The sequence below is a fragment of the Elgaria multicarinata genome, chromosome 17, assembly GCF_023053635.1.
Source record: "Elgaria multicarinata webbii isolate HBS135686 ecotype San Diego chromosome 17, rElgMul1.1.pri, whole genome shotgun sequence".
In the NCBI taxonomy this organism is placed as follows: domain Eukaryota; kingdom Metazoa; phylum Chordata; class Lepidosauria; order Squamata; family Anguidae; genus Elgaria; species Elgaria multicarinata.
In genome coordinates, this window is record NC_086187.1 from 15663422 (window position 1) to 15684684 (window position 21263).

The 21263-nt window shown below is 40.6% G+C and overlaps 3 protein-coding genes across 6 annotated transcripts in view; 1 reads left to right on the plus strand and 2 right to left on the minus strand.

The window, feature by feature from the left end:
• Positions 1-21263, minus strand: part of LOC134409982 (major facilitator superfamily domain-containing protein 1-like) — a 319448-nt gene that overhangs the window by 232447 nt on the left and 65738 nt on the right. The gene's annotated exons all lie outside the window — the stretch shown is intronic.
• The window catches only part of MRTFB (myocardin related transcription factor B), a 115529-nt gene that overhangs the window by 74968 nt on the left and 19298 nt on the right, over positions 1-21263 (plus strand). For all 4 annotated transcript variants that reach the window (XM_063143004.1, XM_063143003.1, XM_063143006.1 and 1 more), the window contains 6 exons: positions 6675-6740; positions 8573-8628; positions 10921-10996; positions 13633-13794; positions 15832-16013; positions 18831-18974. In XM_063143004.1, coding sequence (XP_062999074.1) covers positions 6675-6740; positions 8573-8628; positions 10921-10996; positions 13633-13794; positions 15832-16013; positions 18831-18974 — 686 coding nt within the window. The remainder of the gene's footprint in view (positions 1-6674; positions 6741-8572; positions 8629-10920; positions 10997-13632; positions 13795-15831; positions 16014-18830; positions 18975-21263) is intronic.
• Positions 1-21263, minus strand: part of NUBP2 (NUBP iron-sulfur cluster assembly factor 2, cytosolic) — a 109093-nt gene that overhangs the window by 10754 nt on the left and 77076 nt on the right. The gene's annotated exons all lie outside the window — the stretch shown is intronic.

Here is a 21263-nt window from a genome sequence, read left to right on the forward strand (position 1 = left end):
AAGTGGTAGACTTTAAACTCCAGGCCAAGGGTTGCTATACAATAAAAAAAAGATATTAATATGCTTGACTTAAGTTATAAAAATTCCTGCTGCAAATCTGTACATGTTGAATGAGATGGTAGAATTTTACTCATGGATCCTAGTGGCAAACACAGATGGTGAGAAGGTAGAAAGAGGTGCGAATATAGATAGGGCCATATTTTGTTGGAGTGTAAGTATGTTCATACATGAGAGGGGGGGAAATGAGCCACAAAGGATAAAATGGAGAACTTGGTATACGGCATGCAAAATTAGAGGTGTCTTATGCCAGATTCTCCCATTTTGCCACTCGTTGGCTCTCTAGCTGCATTAGGATCAGAAGTAGAAATAGGAGTGTGTGTGTGGGTTGTGGCAATGGTTCCTTTCTGTTTAGATACTGTGTAAGCAATGTGCAGTGTGTGCGGCTTGGAACATGTCTGGCAGCAGGCTCCTAATGATAAAAGGACTGTCTAAGCATTGCCTCTTGCATTGTGGTGTACATTACAATCACTAGGGTTGAAGGTATTGTAGTGTGGGGTGAATGGCAGGGATGTTCTAGGCAGTCCATTTACTGATCATGGGGATTGCTCGCTTCTGTTTCTTGGAGTGGCTAGATAGTCTGGCAAAGCGATGGAAACCACTGTGGTGATTTTGTACGATATTTTATCCAAGTGTTTTGAGTTAATATTAATTGAGGACACTTGCATTCAGTTGAAGAATCTAGTTAAACGTTCAAAACACAAACAATTTTGAGACTCAGTATGACATTTTAAAAATTCTTAGTTTGGAGCTCCTTTAGATTATTTAGCTCAACAAATGTGACTTGAAAAATATAAATGTGTATCTAGGAATGCAGATAATATGTGCTCCGTTAATATAGGGCACCATTCAGAAAAACAAGATGAGTCTCTGAGTGGTGGTGGCACAAAAGGTAGTTTTCTTGCAGCTGTCTTCATGGCGCTGAGTTGGCACCACGTTCCCCCAAAACCTAGTTTCCTTTACCTGGGTTGGTGTCGGGTAGTCCCAACACTAAGGAAGGAGCTCTGGGTTTCAGGTGGTCATCTGGATACCAGAGGCCCCCCCCCCCCCCACGCACTTCATGGTTTCCAGTGACCAAACGCTGGGCAGCTTCCACCAGGACTGCCCTCCAGATCGTCCCTAGCATGAGGTCAAAACTCACTCCCACCGAAAAAGTCAGGGTACGTCTCCAACATTTTCAAAGCACAGCTTTGCAGGAAAGCCCCAAGGAATTTTGCGAATCTGTGGCTGCGTCATATAACTCAATTTGCTCTCTGATTATCACTTGGCCACTAGGAGGAGGGCCTTCTCTGCTGTGGCACCCCGGCTGTGGAATGAGCTCCCCAGAGAGGTCCGCCTGGCACCTACACTGTACTCCTTTCATTGCCAGCTGAAGACCTTTTATTCCCTCAGTATTTTAACACTTAATTTTAACTTAAATTTAAATTTTACTGTTCTAACTCTGTATTTTAATCTTATATCAATTTTTGCTGCATGGTTTTATCCTGGTTGTGCTTTTTATACTATATTTTGTATTTGTGTTTTTAACCTGTTGGTTGTTTTATTATGGTTTTAATTTTTGTGAACCACCCAGAGAGCTTTGGCTATTGGGCAGTATAAAAATGTAATAAATAAAAAATAAATAAATAGGTATTTTGTCTCACTTTTGGCATCTCAGTAGAGCATTAAGCTACATGAATTTCCTGTCTGAGAAATTACCATTTGTTTTTTGGAGGAAGTGATGGGAAATTGACTCATTGTTGATGGTTTCATGGCTTGAGTTGATGTATTGCATAATAACTTCAACCTTTTTCATTGAATGTTGTCCTTTGCAGAACGGTGAAATGGCATTATTTTTAATTCATACTTTAGGCTGATAGCTTCTTGATATGTTAATATCATTTTGAAAATCATTGTATGCTATGTGTTTTAAAAGCACACCTTGCATATTGAAGGTATCTGTCCTTTAAAAAAAAAATCTGTAAATTGCAGTATTAGATATTTATCATTACATCTTGTGATGGCTGTATACATCAGTTGCTGGGGAACATGGGTGGGAGGGTGCTGCTGCACCATGTCCTGCTTATGCGTTTCCAGACATCAGCTGGTTGGCCACCGTGTGAACAGAGTGCTGGACTAGACCCTTGGTCTGATCCAGCATGGCTCTTCTTATGTTCTTATGATGGTGAGTTCTTCAACTGAGTTATATTTAAAAAAAACCCACCATGACACAACTCCCCAATGTATTGTATTCATCTTTTAAACTTGCTATATTATTAATTTGTAAGCTTGAAACTGATTTTTTCTTTAAATCTATTTTTAACCATTCAAGCATCCTTTTTTGTGCGGACAGGGAACAAGCTATTACTCTACTGAACTATGAACTGTGTCCTTAATCTAACTCAGCAGGAAACTCGCCTATTTTGATCATCTGGCAACAACTTTTGTTTGGTTTCTATATTTAAAAAACAAGTAGAATGGAAACTTCACATCTTAAAACTGTTCTGTCTTCAATATATACTCATAAGATATCAAGAAAGATTAGGAGAGTACAGCATAGTTTATTATTACATTTCCTACTTAAAGTATTAAAAAACTTTATTGTGAGTATGTCTATATGCTTAGGTTAATTGTTTAAATTGCTGTTTGTTTGTTCTAATATCAGATCTCAAGGTGGTAAACATTAAAATATAATTGTTTTGAGAACACAATCTATAGAACAAATTTATTTTAGGTTGCAATTCTAAGGCTCTCGGTTCAGATGATCATTCAGAGACTTTATGAAACCATGGTCAAACACCATGGTTTCATAACCATGAAACATGGCTGTGCACTCTAAGGAGTATTCCCAATTTAACAGGTCCCTTAAAAATAAGCTAGTTCCCTTGCAGTCTAAAGGCTTATATAGAGTGGCCATATGAAAAGGAGGACAGGGCTCTTGTAACTTTAACAGTTGCATAGAAAAGGGAATTTCAGCAGGTGTCATTTGTATATATGGAGAACCTGGTGAAATTCCGTATTCATCACAACATTTAAAACTGCAGGAGCTATACTAGAGTGACCAGATTTAAAAGAGGGCAGGGCACCTGCAGCTTTAACTGTTGTGATGAAGAGGAAATTTCACCAGGTTCTCCATATATACAAATGACACCTGCTGAAATGTCCTTTTCAGTACAACTAACCGTTAAAGATACAGGAGCCTTGTCCTCCCTTTCATATGGTCACCCTAGTTTATAAAACCAGATCTCTTATGGCTATGCACTACAGTTAGTGTAACATCTCTTTAAATTATTGATTTAATCACAATACCATCCCTCACAAATAATTTAGGATTTTGACAGCCCTTGGTGTATTTGATTTGGAGCTGAGTGCAATGTAAAAAGTAAGCACGGTTGCTGAGGTCCTGAAGGTGTGAACTCGGAACATAGGAAGCTGTTTTTGTCGTCGTCTTCTTCTTCTTCTTCTTCTTCTTCTTCTTCTTCTTCTTCTTCTTCTTCTTCCTCCTCCTCCTCCTCCTCCTCCTCCTCCTCCTCTTCTTCTTCTTCTTCTTCTTCTTCTTCTTCTTCTTCTTTTGGGATTGCACTCACCCTGAAGGAGCAGTTTCATAGCTTGGGGGTTCTTTTAGATCCATCATTGTCACTTATTATTATTTATTTATTTATTTATTTATTTATTTATATAGCACCATCAATGTACATGGTGCTGTACAGAGTAAAACAGTAAATAGCGAGACCCTGCCGCATAGGCTTACATTCACGGAGTGCCTTCTACAAACTCCGGTTCGTGGGCCAGCTACGCCCCTATCTAGACAGGGATAACCTGGCTTCAGTTGTCCATGCTCTGGTAACCTCCAAGTTAGATTACTGCAATGTGCTCTACGTAGGGCTGCCTTTGAAGACGGTTCGGAAGCTGCAGCTCGTGCAAAATGCAGCGGTCAGATGGATTTCGGGAACCAGAAGGTTTGACCATATAACACCTGCTCTGGTCCGCTTGCACTGGCTGCCTGTATGTTTCCGAGCCCAATTCAAGGTGCTGGTTTTGACCTATAAAGCCTTACATGGCTTGGGACCACAATACCTGACGGAACGCCTCTCCCGACGTCACTACGTTCAACATCTAAGGTCCTCCTCCGGGTGCCTACTCCGAGAGAGGCTCGGAGTGTGGCAACGAGGGACAGGGCCTTTTCGGTGGTGGCCCCCAGACTGTGGAACGATCTCCCTGATGAGGCTCGCCTGGCACCAATGCTGCTATCTTTCCAGCGCCAGGTTAAGACTTTCCTCTTTGCCCAGGCATATATGGCGGCACATCTTAATCATCCACATGTTTAGTTTTTTAACGGTTTTTAATGCTTTATGTGTGTATGTTCTGTGTTTTAGAGTTTTAAATTTTGTATACTTGTTTTTATCTCAATTTTAGAATTTCTGTAAACCGCCCAGAGAGCCCTGGCTAGGGGAGCGGTATATAAGTGCAATAAATAAATAAATAAATAAATAAAATAAATACATAAAATAATTCTTATTATTATTATAATATTTATTTGTATCCCGCCTTTTGCCCAATACTGGGCCTCAAGGCGGTCTTACAAAGTTTAAAACATACATGGGGGTGGGGGAACTTACACGGAATCAGACCATTGGTCCATCTAGCCCAGTACTGTCGACACTGGCTGGCAGCAGTGGCTCTGCAGGGTTTCAGGCAGGATTCTTTCCTTGCTCTACCTGGAGAAGCCGGGGATTCAACCTGGGACCTTCTGCATGCAAACCATGTGCTCTACCACTGAACTATGACCCTTCCTGCAGAATTTTAAAGCAGTGAACCAGTCTTTCTCTTAAACCCCCGGGATTTTGCCGCACACATGGCATTTTTCATGCGGCATTCACACAAGTGTATAAGGTGTGTGTGCGATAACTGGGCAAGAAACTTGCACTGAATTATACCAGTCGAGCCAGGTTGCTTCAGAAAGATAAGAATCGAAGAACTAGGTAGAGCAGTCAGTCATTCAATTTGAAGAAGAGGTAGGTGTAACAGAATGCTGTCATTAAAAATGGATAACCAGGAACCTTACAAGAGATCTTGCTTCAGCATGATTCCCTGCACACAATAGTACATCACAAACCTGTGGTGATGATTCCTTAATAACACTCAACAGTTTTATATGGTGGGGTGAATCAGATAATTCCTGTTTCTGATCCAGCTCTTATGCTTGGTAAAAGCATGTTTTCCCTTCTTGCCTACCAGTGCGCTTCTCTCCCCTCTGATGTCCGTGTTGGGGGTATAGGGTTAGAACAGGGCCACCATGTATAAAATTCATTCATTCTGCACAGTCCTAGATCATACAGACAATTCCTGGATTTATCTGGAGGATTACTATGATCTGGGACTACATGTATGTGACTTTAGGTGAATAGGTCCCTGCCAGACTAGAATTACAATCCTCATTGTAGATAGAGGCCTGAGATAATAGTGCCTTCCTTAAAGTCATCAAATGAGATTTGAACTTGGGACTTCCCCACTCCTACTCTTATCTAGTAAGTAGGCCAGTTCTTCAAGAGGTTTTTTTTTTCATTTTGATTTGTCAGGAAGCTATATACACTTGCGTAAGAATCCCCTGGGGCATTGATTGTAACAGATGCTTGGAAGGAGAACTGCAATACCCCGTAGAGAGTTAGCCTTGACGTCCTGGCAATGTTCCACAATCCTCAGAATGAAATTTATGGATATGTTTATGTATAATATTCAAGTTAAAATGCTTAACATTGAATATGTTGGTACTCAACATTGGAAAGGAGAAGGTTCTGCTCATTTTGTCTGGCTTCTGTGAACATAAAACATAGAAAACGTTCTACCTGCAGTGGCCTTGCTCACACCTCTTGGGAAGGAGAACCCTCGATGCATGGAGATGGGGAGGCTGATGACTGTGTGTTTATGCTCTATTGAATGTTTCTCCTGCCTAACCTGCTTCTCATTGGGCACCTGAGGCCATGGATATGTGACCAATTAATTGATGTCTTTCCTCCTCCCCTTTGCTCATGTAAACATCTGACAAGCAGCTGTTTTTTTCCTGTTTTCCTCAATATTAACAATCACTGTGCAACATCAGGTGTTAATGCCACCAAGGGAAGAACATCAGTGGTAATTAGACAGTATTAGAGTTTGACCGTTGTGTGTGTTAACACCTCTGGGTCAAAACAGTACTTTCCTGTACACCATAATAATTGTGTGGCTTGTGGGCCTCAAGTGTGTCATTTATCCAACCAAAGTGTAGTCCGCTGTCAAAAGTGACTGTTTATATGAAGCCGTGGGCTAAGTGAAAGTAATCTTACTGCCTGAAAAAGGCCTCAAGAAATCGTATTTTAAAGATTTCCTATGACAAGCGATAGCACTGCAAAAATATGTATCTCTTCATAACTTGAATTTAAAAGATTGGATATAATCCCATCTCCCAAATTGGTTAGATGCCCCTAAATCTCTCTGAAAATTATGAGTCTTAATTAAGCATTTAACTGTAGGGCTTAAATCCAGTTATTTCGGTGAGAATTATGTACACCTAGCTCACTGCCATGCACCCATTATACTTTGCTGTCTGTAAGACTGTGTTCTTGCTTGTCAAATAATGATTCCCTTTTTTCTGTTGCCAGTACTTCAACTGAGGCTCCAGCAAAGGAGGACAAGAGAACAGCTGGTGGACCAGGGAATCATGCCACGTAAGACTAATTTGATTTTCTGCAGCTTGTACAACATTGAATACTCAGATGTCTTGCTAAAGATGAAAGGAAGTAACGGCTAACATTCAGTACATATCATAAAGCAGAGGATGAATCACAACTCTGTGTGTGTGTGTGTGTGTGTATCCATGGAATATCTCTGCCATTTTAAGGCTTGGAAGTAAGAGGAAATTGGGGGGGGGGGATATTGTTTTGCTGATTTTAAAACATAGAATGTACTTCACTGAAATAATATGGTTAAATTCGTAATTTAATAAGTAATAGATTGATTTCTGGCCACGCGCATCTTGATTAGTGTTTATATATTAAAATTAGGATGCTGTATTTAATTCAGAAGCTTTGCTTCAAAAACAAATGACTAAAACATGTTTGTTACCTGCACCGTTCCTAAAACAGCTTTCACTTGGCCAGGATCTAAAAACATCCTGCCACATGTGAAAGCTTTATATATATATATATATATAACACATGTGGAAATGCTTTATTGTTGTCTTACACTAGCACAGTAGAGTTTTGCATGAGGAAAATATTGCTATAATGAATGACTCAATTAATATGTAAAAATGACTCAAGGTTTGGTGTTACACAAACAAGCATTGTTCTTACATGCTTCCCCTCACTCTCCCCTTTGTGCACTGCACTTAATTAGTAATTTCCAGGGTTTTTTTAGTCGAATTGTAGTTTTCCATTCAAACAGACAAACTATGGTTTGTGTGAGCCCTGTAACCCAGGGTTGCAAACCAAGGTTTGCTTCTGAGCTATAAGGCTCATGCAAACCACAATTGACAATTCAGATGTACTGACAAACTATGGTTTGGCAAAAAAAAGAAAGTTACTAATTAAGCAGATGTCATGACTAGGCCTGTTCCTCTTAGGCTGGGGGAAAGAGTTTCAAGTGATCAATCGGAAACAGATTCTAAAGCAGAAGAGACAGTGCCAGAAACGTACCAGCCTACACGGGAAGTGGGGGAAGTGATTCTCACAAGTTCTTCACCAGCTGGGGATGAACCTTCGCTAGATCTTATCATAGAAAACGTTAACACCACACAGTCTCTGGAAAATCAGTATTCTTCAGAGGGTCAGGGCACTTCAGGTCTATCCTAGAGTCCGCTGCAGACTCAAATGGGCGAAGCTAAAGCAAAGCGAGAGAAGGTCAGCCCGGCTAGCTTCTCACCAAAGGCTTCTTCAGAACCAGCCTCCTTGAAGTTAAAGCATTCTGGGAAAAGGCTTTCCCTTTTTCTTGAAAAGACAATTGTCTCGCTTAGTTTGCATAGTTTTGCCTAGAAGGAAGTTCCTAGAAACTAGACTCTCTTCAGGTGGGAAGAGATGTTTATTGCCTGAATAAAGCTTTGTGGATTCCGTGGCAGACTTCTTTATTGTCTCCCAATAAGGCGGGATGTTTTAAGAAACACGGCAGCAGAGATGTTAGGGGAAGGACAGAGGAGTGCATGAACATTCGTTTTGTCCATGTAATGCCAAACGCCTGGACCAATCCATCGTTTTACATGCGCAAGAACGTATTTGTCATTGGAGTTTCCAATTGCTGCTGCTATGCATCTGGTCGTCTTGTTCTCTGATGCTTACATCTGTATAAAGACTAACACGAGTAGCCCTTTTTCTTCTGCTCATGGTCCTTTACATCCCAACCTATATTTATGACAGTAACTAAATGGTTTGGAACCCACTTGTTTGATATATTGCAGATAGAACACATTTGTTAGCTAGTAGAGACAAACGCAAATGAGTATACGATGTTTTTACTAGCATGTTCTCATAGCTTCGTGGCACTCTTTTACTTCTCCCCATTGTAGCTTTGAAGAGCCCAGCTGCATTCCATGAGCAGATAAAGAGCTTGGAAAGGGCCAGGGTAAGGAACCAAGTTTAAACATGTTGCTTCATTCCTCACATACAATTGCATTTGGAAAGGGTAAGACATGCAAGTCTTGTGAAACAAGCAGAAACTGGAATAGATTATAATCTCTGGAAGTAAATGTTGGGGCCATCTTGAGTAACATTTAGAATTACTAGAGCCACTAATCTTCTAATGGTCCAATCCTGCTTCTGGGCAGCTGGATGGCCATTGTGTGAACAGGCTAGATGGTCTGATCCAGCACAGCTCTTTTGAGTCATCCAAACTTAGTGGACAGTATGGTAAATCTACCAGGTTTTATAGCCCCCTCCACACTCACGCTCATCTTTCCCAGACTAGTCCAGTGGATATAGATTTACAGTAGCTACTTCGAGGTAAGAGCCATTTGAGAACTGACCGTTCAAATATTACGTTAGGAAGTACCCTAGCCACTCGCTACACTAAAATGCAATGTGTGTTTAATCATTTGGTTTTCCATATTTGAATGTTCTTAATTCTCTAGAGAAGGGTATTTGGTTATCGTGGTAATTATTATGTACAACTTCACTGGCCCTGGATCTATTTCTCAGCTTAATTGCCATGTGGGGTGGGGGTAGATTTACAGTGGGGATTGCAGGTGGGGAGGGAAGGGTTAAACCCTTCCCCCACATGCTGCAGTGCCCCCTGCCCCCACCCTCACATGGCAAATAAACTTAGAAAAATTAGTACCACTGGGAGGCTTTTTTCTAAGCTTAGCCGCCATGCAGGGTGGGTGGGTTTCAGGCGAATCACAGCTGGGTAGAGAAGGGTTAACCCTTTCCTTCTCTGTGTACTGTGCCCTCCCCAAATCCTGCCTCTGCGTGGAATCAAGATTGGGCTCCAAATCTTTTAAGTACCTAGCAATGCCCCTGGCTTAGCTAGAGATCTAAGTTGCAGGATTGTTTCTATTGAAATGGCAACAGATCACGATAAACAATGTCATGATTAGCATCAAGATTGTACATCTGATCTTTAGAATTCCAAACCTGAGACTTCTTAGGTTTCAGCAGCAGAATGGCCACCTGATCATCAAAATGTATTGGCCAGTGTCCACAAAGAACCACACACTGAGCCTATTCACACGTCTTGACCGCCTTCCGTGGGTTACTTTACCTGTGAGGGCTCTTGTGTTGGGCTGGGTGCCTAAGGGCGCCATTTTTGTCATATTTGTTGTCCGAACCCAGCCAGCAGAGGTTGTTTGAGGGATAGACAACCCTCAAATAACCCTATAACAAGCCATGGATTATTTGAAAGTTGTCTAACTCTCAAACAATCCCTGCTGTCTGAGTTCACACAACACAGTAAGCCAGGCGCAGTACAAATGAAGCCCATGGGCACCCAGCACAACATAACAGCTCCCACAGGTGAATTAAGACATGGTGAGCTGTCTTGTTGTGTGAACCAGTTTAGTTAGTTCTACTTGTTTCTTGAATAGGAGCTTCCTGTGTTGTATCTTAATCCGCTTTGTAATTGAGGGGAGTGATACAGCACAGTGTTTGCTGTTCAAAGAAAAAATTAAGAATTCCACCGGGTGCGTGAGCACTGCCTAACAGTTTTGGATCCCTGGTTATAATATGTTTGATTCTAATATAATATAGGCCTCCATCATAGATTAACATAAGTTATAGTGATGTTTAGGGACAAATATTGACTCAAATTTCTTTTGAAAAGCATGCTGTTCATGCAGTTTAATCTGCTCAACACACATACGCTGGGAAAAGAGGCACACAGCACTACTGGGGAAATGACAGCATCGTTAATTTCTTTTTAAAAAATCTGTTTAAAAACACCTTTAAATTTATTGCTTGTAGCTGCTGCTCATTGCTAGGAATCCTAAATGATAGACCAATTAGAATTAGAATTCCATATTTTATCTGCTTGCGTCATTGTTTTGAAGAATCGGTTTGAAATATGTCACCTATAAAAGGTATTTTTTTATGAGATTGGTTTGGATTGTAAAATTTGAATGGAAGAAGTCTGCATTTTATACTTCAGTGTCTGAGTTGCTAGGAACTTGATGTTCTGTAGTATTCTCTAATGACTGAATAATAAATATAAAACGTAGCCCCGCAGTAAATGGAACATTTTGCAAAACTCTCAGATGGTAACATTTTTTTTAATGAGCAAAGGATTGCAAAAGTTTGTTTCCTGACAGTCACTCATAAGGCATATATTCTGAAAGCCATTTCCCAAAGATGTTTCTGTAAACTGAAATACTTTGTGTGAGTTACCAGTAACAGGAGTGAGTATTGTATATGTATTTTTTTCCAGACTGAAAATTTTCTGAAGCACAAGATACGCAGCAGGCCTGATCGATCCGAGTTAGTCAGAATGCACATTCTCGAAGGTGAGGATCCTGATGTCCTATTTTTTAGTTAAACCAAAAACTACATGGCAGAAGTTGAATAAATAATCCAAATGGTTGAGACAAAGGCACTGGATCTTCCTTTTAAATAAATAAATAAAAAATACTGTTACTATATGTTCGTAAAATCTCTTTGCCCTAATTATATGGAGGAGTTCATCCCAGCTGCAAAATTATGTTGACTTCCCTTGATTCAGTCATGAAAATATAAAAAGATCCTAACTTACCAGAATACTAAAATATGTATCAAAGTTCAAACCCTCAGAAATGTACCAACAGTAATATGAAGACACATTCATAGTGGTCTGGTTTGCACAATTGCTGCACCCGCTACGGCTTATTTAAGTCGAGGTGGGTTGTGGAGTGGACCAGCAGCCATTTTGAAAATTTAAGCCACAACAGGTAGTCATTGTGGCTTATTGTTTCATCTGAAACTGACGAGGGTGGGTTGTTGGTGTAGTTTACAAACCACTCACAGTCCATGGGCTGTTTTAGGGTTGTGGGTGGTTTGCCAACTACACCTACAACCCACCCTTGTGAGGTTTGGACCACTTTGTATGCCACGGTGCCTGCGCTTGAATATTTAAAATAGCTGCTGGCATGTATTGCAGCCTACCGTGGCTTAAATAAATGAATAAGCTATGGTGATCATGCAAACTGGGTCATTATATCTTTCAGAGAAGATTTAATTTTACAGTACAGTAAAGCGCTTTACCACTCTGACGTTTGCATAAAGAGATTATTATTATTCCCATCTTACAGTTAGAGAAATAAGGCTGATGTTGACATCTTGCATATTGTGTAGTAGCTCTGTTGTTGAGTTGGGATTAGAATCCAGGACTCAGTGTTAGATCACATTGATCCTATGAATTTTACAGTATAAAGGTGGGGAATTGATTGGTAAAAATTTAGTTGTTAAGATTTGTTATGATGTGGATAGTATGTTTTGTTTTTAAAAAATGAAAGTAGTTTTTAATCATTATTCAAGATACTCTGTAAAATGGTTTTCAAGCAGCATATTTTAGCTAAGAAATTGTGATAAGAGCTGAAGTATTTTCCCTGTAGCTCTGGAGTATATAATTTACTCAGCAAGGAGGACCACTACAGGAGTTTTGCCATAATATATTCATGCTTTTATCTCACAAGATTTTGGGGAAACGTTGTGGTCCTTTTAAATCACGCAATGCTTTTTCTTTATAGCCAACCCTCCATCTATTAATTACAAGATGTTAATCAGTACATGAACTCATTATAGCCAGCTATAAATTCAAAAAAGCTGCCCCCTATTTATTTATTTATTTATTTATTGCCAACTCCCATTTTTTTAAACTCAAACATTTATATTCCCAAGGACTCCTAACCTTAGTAATTAACTTGGTTGGGGGAATAAAGGAGGCTGAACAGAATAACAAATGAATTTTTTTAGAAGTAAAAACCATAACAATAAAAATGGGGCAGAAAATACCTGTATTGTGCTGTATATATCTGGTCCTAACAGCCATCAAAAGGGTGTGACTTTCTGCAAGCATCCACCTGCTAAACGGCTGTTTGATACAGATCTGCTGTGGAATGGGCTTAATAGGGACTAAAAGTCAATCCCAGGTGTGGTGATGCAGATATTCTCAATAGGTTTCTGTAAATCATCAATACAATTTTTTCTCTATGACAAATTTTAGCACCTACAAAGAATCTTCCCTTTCTCTTCAGTTCCTTCTATCTTTTGGAAATGCAGAACAACTTTTTAATAGATTGGCTCCTAGACATTTCACTGCTCATTGGTACAGAGTTCCAACCGTTTCTCTTCTTTGCTGAAGCTTCGACATGCTCTACGCCTGGCTGCTTCCCTTACGACTCCAAACACAAGGGACATGAAGCACATGGAGCATTTACAGTTACAAAGATGCAGTTTCATGCACTTTCATACTCTGTTACATCTGTCCAGGCAATACATTGTCCAGGCAAAACATTTGAAGCTGCCTTTGCTAAGAAATTTTTGTGTTGGTCCAGGAATTTTATGCGGCTTTATGCAACGTAAAATTCTTGGTTGCTTAAATAGGGCCACAGCTAGGCCTAAGGTTTATCCTGGGATCATCCAGGGTTCGCCCCTGCCTGAGCACTGGATCCCCTGTCTGTCACCTAGATGAACAGGTTTGACCCCTGGATGATCCAGGGATAAACCTTAGGTCTAGCTATGGCCTTAGGCAAAGTAAAGTGATTTAGCAATCCTTCATAGAGGTGAGGTGAATATTGGCATGTTTCTCCATGTGGTTGTTTCTTCAGAGATGTATACTTTGATTCCTGCTTCAAATGCAGATGTGGTTGCAAAGATTGTACAATGCCAAAAATATTCCGCTTGTGGTGAATTATATCAGTCATCCAGGATGTTTTACTTTTCGTAGCTAATCTGAGGTCAAACTAAGAAACTCGCACTTTGTTGATGCCCTCTGTTTCGAAATGATAGTACTACAACAAATAACCAACGTGATTTAGACTTTGAAAGCAGTGTCCGTAACATAAAGAAAAACACACACGATTGTTGTATTTTTTTCCCCTTCAAAAGCCGTCAAAATAAACTATCAATTATAATGTTCTTTTTAAAATGTGTCCCTTTCTTTCAGAGACGTTTGCAGAACCCTCTCTGCAGGCAACTCAGATGAAACTGAAGCGAGCACGATTGGCAGATGACTTGAATGAAAAGATTGCTCAGAGGCCTGGGCCTATGGAACTTGTGGAAAAAAACATCCTTCCTGTTGACTCCAGTGTTAAAGAAGCAATTATAGGTAAGTAGCCGAGCTGGGACATTGGTCTGTTGTTGCAGAAAAGAATGGGAAATGAATCATCCAGTTCCTCCAATATCAGAGGCAGTAAGAGACTATGTACACCAGTCGCTGGGGATCTTGGCCGGGAAGGTGCAGTTCCACTCATTTCCTGCTTGTGGGTTTCCTGTTGACAACTGGTCGCCCACTGTGTGAATGAAATGCTGGACTAGATGGACCCTTGGTCTGACCCAGCATGGCTCTTACGTTCTTATGAAAACTTAAAGGACCTTCCAGGCAATGAGGTTTTGGCGATATAGGTACCAAGGCCTAATCTACACCAAGCAGGATATTGCACTATGAAAGCGGTATATAAAAGGCAGGAGCCACACCAAGCAGGATATAGCCTTATGAAAGTGGCATGAAAGCAGTATATGGTACATGTCAATGGGCCCCAACAGTTGTCAGTGCACTTCAACACCCTTATTAAGCAGTAGTGTGGCTCCTGCCTTTTATATACCGCTTTCATAGTGCAATATCCTGCTTGGTGCGGATTAGGCCTGAGTGTGCATGTGTTTATTTGTTATGGAAAATCCAGATTGTTTTCTTCAAGGCAGCATTTCTGTTGCGGAGATGTCCCATTTTGCCAGCACTCAAATGGCTGCATTTTATGACAGGGAATTTAGAACTACACCTCCCATCCCAAGCCAGCTGATGCATCCGTTGCAATTCCAAGTGCTGTGTATCAGACACTTGTTGGATAGTGCCTGTGACATTGTTACTCACCAGTAGCACAGCTCCTTCTCTCTACGTCCAAGCCATTGGTGACCTTTTCATGCTCTGCTGTTTTGTAAACCGTTTTGTCTCCCACCCCCATTTTCCAAAGAGTTCTTTAAATGTTCTGAACCTCCAGCACATCTCTGCACTCCAGCACATCTCTGCCCTACATTTGTCTCCTAAGCAGCACATAGGGTTGGGGTTATCACCAAACTGGGCTCCCCATCCCCTGGCCCATTCCGTGGGAAAAGATAGTTCACTACTGACTCTGATTTTGATTTGATTGATTGATTACATTTATATACCGCCCCATAGCCGAAGCTCTCTGGGCGGTTTAGAAATCATTTAGTGATCTCTAGAAGGGGCCCTAAGAGCGTATTTCCATGTCAGTTCACTGTATGTGTGTGTGTGGTGGTGGTGGCATGGAGAGTAGAAATTTGCTGCCATTGCACATCTGAAACCACAGTACGTATATGTATGATTCAAATCAGGTTGTCCCTTTACATGTTGCAGTTTCACTCTAAGAGGAAAAGCTTTAAAGGGAGACACACTCTTTTCTCCTCCCTTCCCCCACCCTGGATTTTTTAATCTTTTTTTTATTACATTACAATATGTAAGACAGTTACTATCTTCAAGGCAAGGGTCACTTCCTTTGCCCTCTGCCTTAACCCAAGAAAGAAAGAAAGAAATGTTAGAACATGTTCCCTTCAGCAGGTGAATCTTTTTATTGCCCGTTCCATTATGGAATATTTTACACAATGTGTGTACTGTACACCAAACTTCTCAATAGTAATTAGGGATAAGCTCAAATAAATGGCCAAACTAGACACGACAGGGCCATCGTTCACAGCTCTACCCCCATCATGCAAAGTGGGACTTAAACAGTGAAAGGAGTGCAGGCGAAGGGCACCGAACCCTTCTTCTGTATCTTAACTCCTTACAATCTGTGGCTCCAAGCACGTTTCTGTCTTCCTGGCCCTGACGTTGGAAGTGAGCCAGGAACGGAGAAGAGTACTTAGAGCAATGGACTGAGGGTAGGTAAAGCACAGGAGAGGGGAGAGTTCAGCCTTGCTTTCCGATGCATTCCTTTTAAAGAAAGGGTTTGTATGGGCTGGGACATGCATGTGAAACACATCGCCTGTCTGCCACTGCTGGGTCGAGTTTGGTCTAAACTCATACAGACAACGTTACGGATAAGGAAGGTCTGTCGCTTGCAAGGATGACAGTTTCTCTACCTAATCACAGAGCTAAAAGGAGTATCCCCCCCTTCTTTCTTCTTTTTAGCAGTTGGTCAGGAGAACTATCCTCAAGGTTTGGATGATTTCTCATTTGATGAGGACAGTAGTGATGCTTTATCTCCAGATCAGCCTGCCAGTCAGGAATCCCAGGGCTCAGCAGCATCTCCAAGTGAATCTAAAACAAGGGAAGCACCATCTCCAGTCACCGCAAGCAACTCTACTAACCAGGTATAGTATGAGAATCCAACCCTTAAACAACGTCAATCAAACATTCTTAAGGAGATGTTTCTCTCTCCTTGATCAATGTCTATTGCATTTTACATAAATCCAGATAGTTTGGTGGTTGGAAAATGCTCACTGTTTCAAATCAGTTCGTCCATTTGTTCTTAATAATAATAATAATAATAATAATAATAATAATAATAATAATAATTTTATTACCCGCCTCTCTCTCTGGATCGAGGCGGGGTACAACACTAAATAAAATATAATACATAAAATTAGTTAAAAGAGCATATAAAACAAATACAATATTAAAATAACAATCACAATATCTTAAAATACTTAGGTTTAAAATTTATCTGGGTAGGCCTGCCGGAAGAGACTAGTCCTTACATTGTTATCTTTTCGGCGCCAGGTCAAGACTTTTCTCTTCTCCCAGGCATTTAACAGCATTTAACAACATATGCTAAGTTTGTTTGTTTTTAATGGACCCCAGAACTGTTGTTGTTTAAATGGATACTGTTGTTTTTATATTTTTGATGGTTTAAAATTTTGTATACTTTTTAATGTTTACTGTTTTTAACTTTTGTAAACCGCCCAGAGAGCTTTGGCTATGCGGCGGTATATAAATTTATTAAATAAATAAATAAATATAAATACATTTACGGCTGTCTTAACCTCTGAGACAGCTTTAAGCTGATGAATCTCCTGTGGCAGGCCATTCCACAGTCTGGGGGTGGCTGAAGAAAAGGTCCTCTTTCACAGTCTAGCTCCTTCCTATCTCTCCTCTCTCATCTCACACTATTGCCCCGCTCGTGCTCTTCGCTCCTCTGATGCCATGTTTCTCGCCTGCCCAAGGGTCTCTACTTCCCTTGCTCGGCTTCGTCCGTTTTCTTCTGCTGCCCCTTATGCCTAGAACGCTCTTCCAGAACATTTGAGAACTACAAGTTCAACCGCAGCTTTTAAAGCTCAGCTAAAAACTTTTCTTTTTCCTAAAGCTTTTAAAACTTGTTTTTGTTCTGACTTTATACTGTTAGTTTTACCCTACCCAGTGCCTGTTTACCCTACCCTGTGCCTGTTTGCATTCTCTTCCCCTCCTTATTGTTTTATTATGATTCTATTAGAATGTAAGCCTATGCGGCAGGGTCTTGCTATTTACTGTTTTACTCTGTACAGCACCATGTACATTGATGGTGCTATATAAATAAATAAATAAATAAATAAATAAATAATAATAATAACAGTTGCCAGCCTAATTGTGGCTGACTGGAGTAAACCCTTTCCAGAGGACCTGAGTGTGCGGGGCGGATTGTATGGGAGAAGGCGATCCCGCAGGTAACCTGGACCCAAACCATGTAGGGCTTTAAAGGTGATAACCAACACTTTATACTTCGCCTGGAAACTAATTGGCAGCCAGTGAAGTGATTTTAAAGTTGGTGTAATATGGTCACCCCTAGGTGTACCAGTGACCAACCTGGATGTGTATGCATAGCAAGCAGGTATCAGAACCATCTCTGAAGAGGTAGAAAGTCTCCTCTACTAGTCTTTAACATGAACTACAGCCCGTATAATAGCCAGGCGTATCTGTGCCAAGAAAAAGCAGGTTCAGCAGCCTGTATTATTTCCCATGAAACTTGCATATAGTGGCTTCTTTTGCATAATTGATTTTGGCTAATTGCCTTAAAGAAGTTGTCTGAAAGGTGGGAAATAAACATAAATGAAAGAAACATCTGGAAAATGGGATGTTTGGCAGAGGCTTGTTCAGGGCATTTAAGCACTGCCCCCCCTCACCACCAGCAGTCCTCTTCTTCCTTCCAACCCCTAAACTTTCTTAGATTTCCACAGACACTGCATTTTTTTATGAAAGCTAAGATTTTCAGGATGTTGTATTCTGTGCCCAGTACCAAACTCTGTGCGTCTGTGGAATCACTGGAACATACGCAGCCCTGGCCGTAACTCAGTTTCTAGCTGTGAATATTTACTGTTGCTTTAATCTGTACGCCGCCTTGAGATCTTATTGATATAGGGCGGTTTATAAATGTTTTAAATAATACCCCCATTGGATTATTTTCCACTCATTTCTTGCCAGAAATAGGGAACTGCTATCTATTGAAAGAGCCAGCAGATCAATGCCAGATTAATGTCTTCATGCCTTATCTATAATGTCTTCATAGATAAAAGCATTGGACCTCCTGTTCAGTTCATCTAGGAGCAACAAGCAATACTCTCTGCTAAGAGATCATCTTCTCTTAGACCGTGTTCAGTGTTCACACACCACACAAGTACGGCCATAGCGCGTATCTATCTTAGATTTAGTTATATTTAAAAAGTTAGGTTGGGGAACTGATCATTCCGGCCAGGATTGAATCCCATCCATGCCTGCCACCGCCCATGCACATGCCTCACCCCACAGTTCTGGGGTAGGAAAGGTAGAAACCCTTCAGATGTGCTGGAAATCTCTGCCCACGGTGTCACAGCTGCTTCCTTAATCATGGGAGCAAAAGAAGTCTGCCCAAAAACAGTGTGAGTTCGCCTTATCTGATATGTTTTGGACACTTTCAGTAGCAAAGGGAAGGCATAAACATTTAAAGGAAAAATATTGTTGGATTCCACAGGCCGTTATTGAGAGATAAATGTACCTGGATTTGTCTTTAAATAATTACTTTCTTTTCATTCATTGTCTTTAGAGTTTCAGGGGAATTTCACTGCTCTGACTTTCTTTGGGAATAAGTGTGCTGTAAATTGTCTTAGAACAGCCGGTGCCTATCTTGGAAAATGTTTGGGTGGTAGTTTCTCATTTTGTGTCCTTTCCTTTATTGTTAGTATCCTACATTACCATCGTCAGTACCTGAATTTCTGAAGCCATCTGTCACAGATCAGCACACTGCACGTTCTACAACTGCTGCTCCTCTTACCACAAATACCGTGTCTGCAGTAAAACACTGCAGTGGGCCAACACTCATAAAGGTAGGAGAACGAAAGCATTGGATGTGTTTGGTTTATATATAGTGTTTTACTTAACACAAAGGAAATCTTGTGAAACACATTTGAAAAATGAAAACGGCATGGGTAAGGACAACTTTTTATTAGCTTAATTGCCACTTAAGCAATCACAGAATAGGAGAAATCATGGTCATGTTGCTATTGGCTGATCCCTTCATTTTTAGCCCACATTCCTGCCACAATACAGTTCTGATACCTTAAACAGAAGGGATTTATTAAGGAAAATAACCAATAACTGCATTAAAATATTTAACACCTTTACAGCTTTCCCCAAATGGTATTTTCCAAATTATCCAAAATGTCCTTTGCCTTTTGACTTGGTCTCGGAGGGAATATTGCTAAATGTGTTGTCCCCAAACCTGCGTTCGCTGAGATGACCTGGGAGCGAGGAGGACTTGCGGGGGACGTTCAGCATCTTCCTAAAACAAATATCTGGCAGCTTTGTTACTAGTATTTTTGTAGAATTTATATTTTTCAGACGATCACCAAGATTTATTTGTGCTGCCAGTTGGATTAGTGGCCTTGAAAGGAATGCAGGAAAGGACACCTCCCCCCTGCCAGTTCTATAAAATTGTTTTATAAGGCACTTCCCTAAGTAAAGGAGACACGATAGTGATGTCACCTGTAAGCCGTGCCAGCTTTTGCTGCGGTAGTTAGATTTTAAAGGCTCTACCAAATAACACCTAAAGCTCTTAAGACAACAGTTTTCAAACTGGTGAGGCAGCTTTTCCTAAGGAGGGAAATAGGAGTCTTGTTCTGCCAATACTCCTGCCCCAACAGATGCCAGGAAATACTGCCCCTGCATCATATTTCTTTCAACGGCGTTATTGCTCACCACCAGCACAACACTGAGGAAGCCACAGACTGGGGTCATTTTAGTTTGGCGTGCTTTTGGGAAATTGTTGAGCCAAATAGTTAATAGCAGGTATTAAGCAAACTGAGCCTTTTACGGTTATTGGTTACTGTTACCTGTAAGATCTACACCTATAGATATTAAGTACAATCTAGAACTCTGCATGGTTCTGAGATGCCCATGGAATTCCATGCAAGAAATGTGCTGCATGTGTATTAGGAAAGGAAAGGAACCTCTCGTGCAAGCACTGAGTCATTACTGTGCTTTCGCTGACGTTTTCTTGGCAGGCCTTATAGCGGGGTGGTTCGCCGTTGCCTTCCCCGGCCGTGATTACCTTTCTCCCAGCTAACTGGGTACTCATTTTACCGACCTCGGGAGGATGGAAGGCTGAGTCGACCCGAGCCGGCTGCCTGAGAACCAGCTTCCGCTGGGATCGAACAGGCCGTGGGGAGAGTTTCAGCTGCAGTAACTGCTGCTTTACCGCTCTTTCACCTATATGTATTCATATATACTTATAGGTGACATGTAGTCTCCATAAAAAAGTTTGAGAAGCTTTTTTTTATTTTCTGCCATAAATAGACTGGGGTTTTGTGAACCACCCAGAATGCTTCAGCTATAGTATACAAATGTAATAAATAAACAAAATAGGATAATAAATAATAAATTAGGCTCTTGCACATAAAACTTGTCCTAGAGTTGTTGTGACTATTTGATTGAAGCTAAATCAGTTCATTGCTGCGGTTGTGAGGGATTTGCTTTAAAAATAAAGTTCCTGTAACTGCAATACACCGTAATGGTCAATAATTTTTGTTTTGGGCTGCCTGCCATAATTGACAATTGCATTTTCAATTATGGCAGGCAGCCCAAAACAAAAATTATTGACCACTGTGTTTGCTTTCCGTTTCCATTCAGAAATTAATGACTATCTATTCTGAGGCTGTGAATTATTATCGACTGGTAATATATGCCTGCACGTTCAAATTGTTAGAAAAAAATGGCATCTTTGAAGCATCCCTTTGGATCAACCAGTCAATTCAAAGTTTATTGCACTAGCCAAAGGCCATGACAAATACATCAAAAGAAAATATTTATACATATATGCAGCAATACAAATATTTCGAAACAGTAGAAGATTATACAGGTAACTTAGAATTTGCCTTAACTAAAACTCCGCTTTCACTCAGCAGTCTGAATCTCCATGACAGTTTATGGCAATTTTGTCTAGTTCTCTCCTTGTAATCTTTTTTGCTGCCAGAGCAAACAAAGCCACTTTATGTGTCACGTCACTGTTGGTATCACTCAAAAGAAAATGAACTTTTTCTGCAAGGGAATTCCTATATCCATGTGTTAAGGGTTTCAGGAATCTTTCTTGGTTCCCTCTACAAAGGGCAAATTAACAT